Genomic DNA, 10,000 nt, shown 5'->3' on the forward strand with positions numbered 1-10,000 from the left:
AATGTTTACTACTGTTTTATAACAGAACCTACCAAAGCTAGTACAACCATTGCCCCCACCCCACAGTCTGGCTAAAACAGTACTCAAAGTGAATATTAATATCATCATGTGCCCAGCCCAGGGCCATTTTCAGTCCAATGACTGCAAATCAGAATTTTAAAATGCAGTCATTTTCAATAGACTATAAGCAAAGGATAAGATATATGCTGAAATGTAAAGCAAAATGTAGAATAATAGCCCTTTTGTCAAATATCAAAAACAATTAACGGGGTTCCTGCAGGTTTTTAAAAAGAAAATTCAAGGATTTTCAAGGATATTTTCACGCTAGATTCAAGGACTATCACAACCACTCCACAAAAAGTGTCTTCGAGTGTTTCCAAGGACATCCTTCTGATAAAACAAAACTACTTACACTACTTAAATTCTCAAATCATATTGCTTAAATATCGTCCAATCATTTTCCTCCAGCTGTTGACGAATGTGTAGCAATGTTTCGCTGCCAGTGTTGGCTGCCTATACAAGCAGCCAACACTGGAAACGTGGAGACATTGTAAATAGGAATTGAGGTTTAAGTAGAACATTTTTCTTCTGTAGTACGGGAAGTGGACTGAATATAAATCTTTTAAATAAAAATCCAAGGTTTTCAAGGATTTGTGTGTGTCTGGATAATTTTCAAGGATTTTCCAGGTCTGGAATTTTACTTTTCAAATTCAAGGGTATTTAAAGAATTCAAGGGCCTGTGGGAACCCTGATTAGGAATTTGATAGGGCCTGCAGCACGATTTTCATTTTTAGGGTTATATGTGGACACAGGCCTACCCGCATGAAGATCTGCCAGTAATTATCCTCACATTTGATGTCTCAACATAATGGTTAATCACAACAATCTGAAAGCGAAACTAGCATATGTCCATTTTGCAATGATAATTCTTACATTTTTTTCAACAAAACCATACAGTTATGGATATTGTAAGAAGTGGCTAGATGAGCCAGTTCTAAAAATGTCCATATCTGCATGGTTTTACTGAGAGTCCCAAGAAATTTCAAGCTGTGGTAGTCTTGATGATTTGGGTAAATTGTTAACATAGATCTGAGCTCTTTCAAAAAGATTTAATAGAAAAATTGCGTGTTACATCTACAGAATGCATAAACCCCATAACATTAAGGTCAATATAACTGCTTTGTTAACTGGTTGAGTGCTGGAAGCAACTGTCGTGGTTTTGAAGAAAAGTGGATTATCGGTATGGTATCGGCATCGGCAAAAGTTTACAATTCTTCTGGCATTAACAGCTGATATATGATTGGCTGTCAGCTGCACAACATATGTAATGGTGATAGCTCATCTTGAAAAATGTTCAGAAACAGAAAGAGATATGCCCCAAATACAGATCCACCAGGGATGATTCGTTGAATCACGCTGACTGTTGGACAACCTCACCTCTCGTCTGTGATGTCTAATAGTTCAGCTTAGAAAATGCAGAGCTCCTGATGACTACGTTCACAGCACTTCATCCAGTAAGATGAACTTCCTTAACTAAGTGGCATTACCACACCTGTGCAATCAGAGCACAGATATCGATTTTGATATTGGTACTGGTTGATATCGAATTGAGTTATCAGATATTGGCAAATACCAATAATACTCATATCAGCTCGTCCTTAGGCTATTCAAATTTAGGAATTGGCTATACAAAGACCGATATCTTCGATATTTACTGTGAATCACTGATGAAAGTTTCAACTGGCCAAATGAAAGTTTGCCTTTTTTGCCATACCAGTTATATAGCTTGCCTAATTTGCTGTTCAGGACATGGTGTGGTATCCTTCACACTGTGTCACTAGTATTTTTACCCAAGCACAGCAAGGCAATTAACACGAAAATGGATGCGATTTAAAAGTTCTTATCTATACGAGGTGTATCAAAACTCTCCCAACCACTGGCCAGAAAGGTCCACTACTCTACGACTGCTCCCAGCACAAGACTTGTTCTCACCGTATGACGTCATTTCCTTCCCCTTTTTGTCTCTTCCTAACGTCACTCCCTCTCCCCTTGTCACTCATCTTTCCTCCACACATGAACAAGGAAATAGAACTGAAAACAAGTGTGTATATTAATTTATTTTTATTTAATCACTAGAAGTTACAACGTGACTCAAGTGAAGAGAGTTTCGTGCACTGTCACTTATCTGACCAAACACGTTTCAAATTGTGTGGGTGAGTGGGGTGTTTATATTCACATAGATACCGATTGAAATGATTAATATAATTATCACTGGATTGTTCTAGACGAAATTAGAAACAAAAAACGTACAGGATCACGTCGATTATGAATATTGATTGTTTTCAAATTGTTTGCCTGTTGAGCAGTTCAATAAATGAATAAATAAAAAATACAGTAAAATGAATTATGTAAAGAAAAAGGTTAAAGAATATATGAATATATAAACATACATATAAGCAGGAGTACCACAAACAGGGTGTCCCAGAGTTAACTTTCTAGTTCATTGAAATCGAATAAATTATTTTAAATAAAGCTGAAAAATTTTTTATGAGTATTAGTTAATTATGATACGAAATCAAACAGAATTTATAAACCTTACGTCAAAACTATATTGCAAAATTTACAACATGTGCTCCGTCTGAATCCTTCTAAGTTTCAAATCTGTCCTTAGCATTACGAAACACAAATTGAAGCATTTTAAGAAATACCTCCTGCACTGCTAACTGAATGCCTTCTTTAAGTCTAACCAAACTATTGCTCCATTCTGGGGGTGGAGCTATAGAAAATGATTTGAACAAAATTGAAAACAATGCTGTCGTGGCCAGATAAGCGGGATCCAACAGGAATGTAAAAGTTATTTTAAAAAATGAGAAAAATTATGAAATTATAGACAAAATTAAAAATTTATACGTTTTTGACAGATATTAAACAGGATAAACGTAAGTAAAAATAAGTTTCCTAAAGAATTTTCCGATTTCACTGAAATACTTAATTCTTGGACACCCTGTATGAGTGCACATGCACACACACACACACACACACACACACACACACACACATATATATATAATAAGCATGCATACATATGCACATACACACACGCATAGTTACATGCGTGGTTGTGCAGTTACAAAGCAAGCTTCGGAACTATGTGCTTTCGGGTTTAATCCTACTGTGTAGCAACTTAGACAAGTATCTTCTACTTATAATCCCGGGTTTTACTATACAACTAATTATTTGTGAGTGAATTTGGTTGATAGAAGCCGTGTGGTCATGTTGTATAAAACAGATCTTTTGATTGGTTAGTTACTCTTCCAAGCGGATGAAGATGGCCATGGAATCAGCTTTTTCAAAATCTGGAAAATAATAAAAGTAACAACAAAATTAACAGCAAAATCAACAATATGAATATTGTTTCTCTTCACGGGGTTCTGAGTTCAAAATATCGCAGAGACCGATGGAAACGACAAATCTCCTCCCGACGAAACTGCTGGCCTTCTGTCAAAATCTGAAATCAATATTTCCTTTCATTATTGATGACATAATCCCATCTATTTGGCAAATAATTGATCCTTGGGACGTAAAATTCTTCAGCTTTCGAAGCAAAGAAACATTTAATATCATTTGTGACCTCATCACAATTGACAAAATCTTACATGGATCCTTAGGGGTGAAATAGTCCCCAGTTAAGAACCACTCGACTAATATATCCATACTTAAATCCATAGTCTTATGCTTGTACAAGAGAGTGCTGCTGCTACTACTACTACTACTACTACCTGAATATTTGAATAAGATGCCTTTATTTCTAAAACTTAGATTCTGCCAGCTCGCCAACTTTTAATAATGATGGTAGTAAATCTAGTGGTTTTAAAGATAAGTTAATATATAATTCCTTTAATATTAATCTGATCAGAATCCTGCCATGATCTTTGCCTTCAGTTCATCTTTGGTATTACAAGAAACTTTGTTTGTCTCTCGCTCAACTGCGTCTCACACATAATTATCAAGGGGATTGCAATCTGGGGAGATAGGTAGCCAGATGTTAGGGGTGATGTGGTCGCAGAAATTGTCCGACGGCCATGACTGGGTTCCCCTGCTTGTGAGTCATGGTGCAGAGTCCTGTTGCCAGACATGGAATCTTCCAGCAGCCACCCTCTTTACCCAGGGCATCACTACCTCCTCCAGGCACTTGATGTAGGCCACCGTGTTGAGTCTGAAGCCGTGTGGGAAGATGAATAGGGGCATTACGTCGCCGTCACTAGTGAGCACTCCAAACATGATGGTGACTGGATGTTGGCTGAATGTTTGAGTTTTAGCACTCTCGGTACATGTTTTGGGGACACTGCAAGCCAACGGTTGTTCTGTGTGTTCACTACCTGTTCGTATTCGAGCTTCCGGCGCGAATGCCAAGCAATACATCATGTCGTTTCCAAATTTCTGGCAGAGTCAATTGCGTCATGGTGCTGTTTTTGTCACAGATGGTGCCCACTGATCCTACTATACTGTGTAGTCGACAAAACCAAAAACATCCAACGCGCATGCGCGAAATTGAAAAATATAGAATGGCAACAATTTACCCATCGCAACCTGTCTTTATGCCATTGTTTGGTTCCCTAACACTGCTTCATTATCGTTCTTTCCCTATAACTTAGTGGTGCTCTAGCATGGCCGCAATCAAATGACTAAAGTAAAAGCTAAAAGATGTCTACACTTCATTTCAATCAGTTTGGTCCTATGTTTGTCAGCTGTCTTATTTTTACGTGTATTTATTTTTTTCTCTTCTTATATACCAGGGTGTGCTGAAAAGTTCCTGGCTTTGAGAAAAAGAAAATAAAGGAAGATTAGTTAAACATGATTTTATTCAGCATATTTCCCTCTCAAATTTACAAAATTACTACAGTAGTTGTTCAGTTTCTTTTAAGAACTCAGAAATTTGTGTCTCCAGCCAGGCTTTTCGCGATACACTTAAAGCCAGGAGCTTTTCAGCAACCTCGCGAACTAAATTTCCCCACACCTACACGTGTGTAATATTATATCACACGATGATGCTCTTCGTTAAGTACTGTGAGACCTACGCTTCGCTGAGAAGGCATAACACCGAAACATGACCTGCGTTGTTTCTCGTGTTCGCCACGCAGTTATAATTAAACTTATAGTACTTATAGTACATTAACCTAGCAGAGAGACAATTAAAGCAGATGACGAAATACTTACTGTTATTCCATCTAATTCTCGAATTGTCACCTGAGTAAATTATGACAGGAAGAGGAATACGTTTCTCAAATTCACAGTGAGCAATTTCCAAAACATAGAGCCAACCTTTGTCTGCTTCACAACCATTATGCAAAGACGATATATAGAAATTACGTCTTTGACTAAAAAAGGAGAAAAACAAAATAAAGTTTCTTTGTAGTTATTGTTTTGCTGTTATTGCCGTTATCAGATCTTGTAATTTAGAAGCTTGCCTCGAATCTACATAATTTATGAAGCAAACTGGTTTCCAGGTTTGAACTGACACCGCTCATTGATACACTGGACAAGTAGTGTCCACTACTTTACAGTTCACGAAATCTTTGTGAGTGAAAGTTGCTTAGAAGTAATCTGTGTGTAGGACCATATTAAGAAGGACGGTCCTTATACGTGTGTAGTCTTTTCCCTCTTTGGCACTCCGTCGCTTACGACGTCGAGGGTTCCAGTTGAACCGATCCACGGAACAGCCTGCTCGTGAAATTAACGTGCAAGTGGCTGAGCACTCCACAGACACGTGTACCCTTAACGTAGTTCTCGGGGATATTCAGCGTGACACAGTGTGACAGGGCTGACCCTTTGAATTACAGGCACAACAGAAAGAGTGAGAGAAAGTTGTGGTGAAAGAGTACAGCAGGGTTCGCCACTATCCCCTGCCGGAGCCTCGTGGAGCTTGGGGTGTTTTCGCTCAATAAACACTCACAACACCCGGTCTGGGAATCGAAACCGCAATCCTATGACCGCGAGTCCGCTGCCCTAACCACTGGGCCATTGCGCCTCCACACGTGTGTAGTAGCCATTATTTATTAGCCAGTTTAACACAACAGCCTCACCTTTCGGCGAGGGGAGTTTAATAGAGACAATTCTTTTGCAAATATTTGGGCCAGTTTTTTTTTTTTTGCTTGGGAATAACTTCATCCCTTCCTCCTACCTAGCATTCGTAAAGGGCCAGAACAAAATTAAATGTCTTGTCCTTGCTCATCTGACTAAGGAATATTTCAAAGTGGTTATTCTTAGTCAAGAATGATCAATGGTCAAATGTATTTCAATTATTACTGTCCCCTCTTCGGATTACATTTCCAATATATACTACATTTAATCTTTAGACGGTAGGGTCTGATTTTAGCGATATTTATTGACAGTTATTTCTAGCAGGTGAAACTAGTTTATAGACAGAGGTTACTAACCACTTTTATAATTCCAGATCCACAAAGAATTACCCCAAATGTCCCTTATTTCTTTATTGCCCACAAGGGGCTAAACATAGAGGGGACAAACAAAGGGATTAAGTCGATTACATCGACACCACTGCGTAACTGGTACTTTATTTATCGACACGGAGAGGATGAAAGGCAAAGTCGACCTCGGCGGAATTTGAACTCAGAACGTTGCAGCAGACGAAATACCGACAAGCATTTCGCCCGGCGCGCTAACGTTTCTGCCAGCTCGCAGCTTACCCCAAATGTCCCTATGTACTAATCAGGTGACTCAAATCCGCCACCGTCACGAGTCAATATAAGTATGCATATGTCATTCTATGTTATTAACTTATTTCGTTTAATTACTGTACAGATAAGCAAAAAACAGAAGAGGAAAGAAAATTATACAAATTTTGTTATATTTATTCGTAAGTGAATGGATCTCGGTCTGTTTCGAGGATGACTATCAGTATTCTGTTGTTCGGTCAAGTGAAATTCCTGTTCAACGAATTAGTAGCATGTGAAACTGGTTGAGCAATTGAAACCACGAACTCACAATCACATGTTGAACATCTTGACTACCAAGCCAAATGCCTTCCTTGATACACACATGTATGTATATAAGTAAATTCCTGCGTGTGTGCTTTTGTGTGTGTGTGTGTGTGTGTGTGTGTGCTTAGTTGTTGGCAACACAATTCTATGAAATCGATGAAATACTATAAAAGAATGCAACGAAGTTAATTCTCAATCTTTGCAGGTAAACATTAATCAATAACATTAATCCCACGATTAAACTAATATTTACTGCAACGATCGAAATGCACGGGAAGTGTATATAGTTGATTATATAGACAATGTACTTCGCTGGTAGTTTATTCATAAACGCCAGTGGGATAAAAGTATGTGTTAATCCCAAAAGGTTTTGAACACGGAATATAATTACAAATAACTTTTTAGTTATTATACAGATAAAAATTACTTACTGAAATCTATTCATTGCGAAGAGATTGACACCAGCTGCAGGTAGGTCGGACCAAGGAGAGCTTTTCAGCTTTTCACGCGAGAACCAGTTTCGAAGGTTTGTATTTCGTCCATTGAACACCATATTGACCACAGCTGTTTTGTTTTTGTAAATCACTAGTTTCACCTAAAAACAAATCGCCAATTATTATTATTGGGTTGGTGCATAATTATTGCGACTTTTTTTTTCAACACATTTTATTCAACAAAAACAATAACAACATGTCACAAAAACATCTTTAAATGATTATTCCGAAGCATATTCACAATCTACTTCAATTACTGCTTCCCATTTGCTTGGCAGATGGTCGATTCCACAGGCGAAGTTACTGCTCTTAGAGGCAATCCACTCTTTGACGGCAGTCACCAAGCCATCCAAATCGTCAGAAACTTTGTTCGCGAGCCAATGTTTCAGCGATCGATTGACGTGATAGTCCGTAGGCGCTTCTGAAGGACAATACGGCGGATGAAGATGCAGTTCCTAGCCCTCATTGGCGATAGATTCGACGACACGACCATCAACATGTGGACGTGCATTACCGTAGTGGAAGACGATATGGTTCATTTTGCGCGCTCTTTTCCTCTCGATTGCAGCGTGAATATGGTCAAGTTGAGCGAGAGAAATGTCGCTGTTGATATTTAATTGCCGCTTGCCGTTTCTGTCCGGAATCCGCCACTGTTGACGCCCATCGTCGTCATTCCACCGATAACAAATTCTGTTTGAGATGATTTCCCAGTGAATGATACCGCTCCTGTCCCACCAAACACACCACATTTCCTTCTTACAGTGGACGTCTTTCGGTATTCCTTTAGGTGAAACACCTGGCGAAACGCAAGCCTTCTTTCTTTTGACGTTTTTAAAGAGAAGCCATGATTCATCCCCAGTGACGGGATTCTTCAGGAACAGAGTTTGCTCATTTCGCTGCAGAAAATCTGTAAAAATTCGGACACGTTCGGCTTTGTTGTTATCGGGGAGTTCGTGGTGGACCCACACAGCTAGTTTCCCTACTTTGCCGAGCTTTTTTAGACGACGAACGATGGTCGAATGGTCCACATTGAAGCCCTCGGCCAACATTCTCGTTGTCAAGCTTTTGTCCTCTTCCACGGCTGCCAAAAGTGCCTCGTCGTTGAAATTTGACGATCGGCCTCTTCTTTTTTCATCTGCGAGGTTTCTTGAACTTCCTGAACCATCTTTCAACTTGGCTTTTGATGATTGTTCCTTCACCAAAATGTTCATTGAGATCGCGAAATGACTGTGCTGCATTCCAACCTTTCTCGAAGTGGTAGAGCATAATATGACGAATGTGGATATGATTTTCGATACGCATTTTTATAAAAAAATTTTTAAAAGCCGACCGTTATTTAAAGACGTTTTTCTTAAATATTGTTATTGTTTTTGTTTAATAAAATTTGTTGAAAGAAACAAAAGCCGCAATAATTATGCACCAACCCAATATTATTATTATTATCATTATTATTATTATTATTATTATTATTATTATTATTATTATTATTATTATTATTACTTCCGCCTTAGTGAAGGCGAAGGTATTGTTTTTCAGTGGTGTTTGTCTGTTTGCTTGTCCGTGGACAAGACATTTCAAGAAGCGATGGATGGATCCTGATGAAACTTTCAGGGTTGTTTGGCCTCGTGACTGATTAGGTTTTGGGATCGATCCGGTACCGGACAAGGATTTTGTATCTTTCGTTATATTTACTTTACATGAAGCATTACGATCTTACTTCGACTTCAAAGTCTTTCTTTGATTATCTCCCTTCAAAGCACGCTCATGGTCTCCACGTTAAGTCATGACGTTGCTGTTTCCAACGTTCTATTTTCGTTTCTCAGTTATTAATTTTACGCACGTCTCTATCTTAGTAGAAACTGATGGATTAAGAAATCAAACTACATAAACAAACGGCAGCAAAACCGTTCAGAAATTAAATAACACTAACATATTCAGTAACAATAATAAATTTAATTTAACCTCGACAATTTTTAGTTGTACCGATTTTGTATATATCACTCCTGCTTAAAACCTCTTACCTACTTCACAATTGCATTTCTAGCTCTGCTTTGAATGAAGCTTTACGATTTTGTGCGCAACGATGTTGTTAAACCTCCGTTACTAGCACCATATGCGGGTCCTTTCCGTTATCTTTCACGCACGGATAAATGTTTCACTAAAAGCTTTAATGGTCGTAAAGACTCTGAATCAGTGGATATGCTAAAAAAGGGCCTTCATAGCGAAAACTGTCCCTGTTTCCACTGCAGACAACACACACACAGCATTAGAAACTCGGACCGCACACCCACCTTCACATTCCACAACTATTTTTCCGGTTTTCTTTTAGTTAACTTTTGAGAGCGGTCAGGTTCATTTTTAGTATTCTCGTTTGTGAGAACCGTCGAGTTTATTTCAGATATTCATATTTTTAAAAAAATCATCTCCAGCTAATCGTTGTGATGACGTTGGTGTTGCTTTGGCAGGAGTGTGGGGGGGGGGCGCACTCTGAGTGCTCTTGTTATT

General features: G+C 38.6%; 1 protein-coding gene across 1 annotated transcript in view; it reads right to left on the reverse strand.

Annotated features, from left to right (window-relative positions):
- Positions 1–2,106: 2,106 nt before the first annotated feature.
- Positions 2,107–10,000, reverse strand: part of LOC106880085 (uncharacterized) — a 12,243-nt gene continuing 4,349 nt past the window's right edge. The window contains exons 2-4 of the mRNA XM_014929899.2: positions 7,433–7,596; positions 5,218–5,378; positions 2,107–3,356 (exon numbers count right to left, since the gene is read on the reverse strand). Coding sequence (XP_014785385.1) covers positions 3,307–3,356; positions 5,218–5,378; positions 7,433–7,596 — 375 coding nt within the window. The 3' untranslated portion in view covers positions 2,107–3,306. The remainder of the gene's footprint in view (positions 3,357–5,217; positions 5,379–7,432; positions 7,597–10,000) is intronic.

Source organism: Octopus bimaculoides, unplaced genomic scaffold (genome assembly GCF_001194135.2).
Source record: "Octopus bimaculoides isolate UCB-OBI-ISO-001 unplaced genomic scaffold, ASM119413v2 Scaffold_114754, whole genome shotgun sequence".
Classification (NCBI taxonomy): domain Eukaryota; kingdom Metazoa; phylum Mollusca; class Cephalopoda; order Octopoda; family Octopodidae; genus Octopus; species Octopus bimaculoides.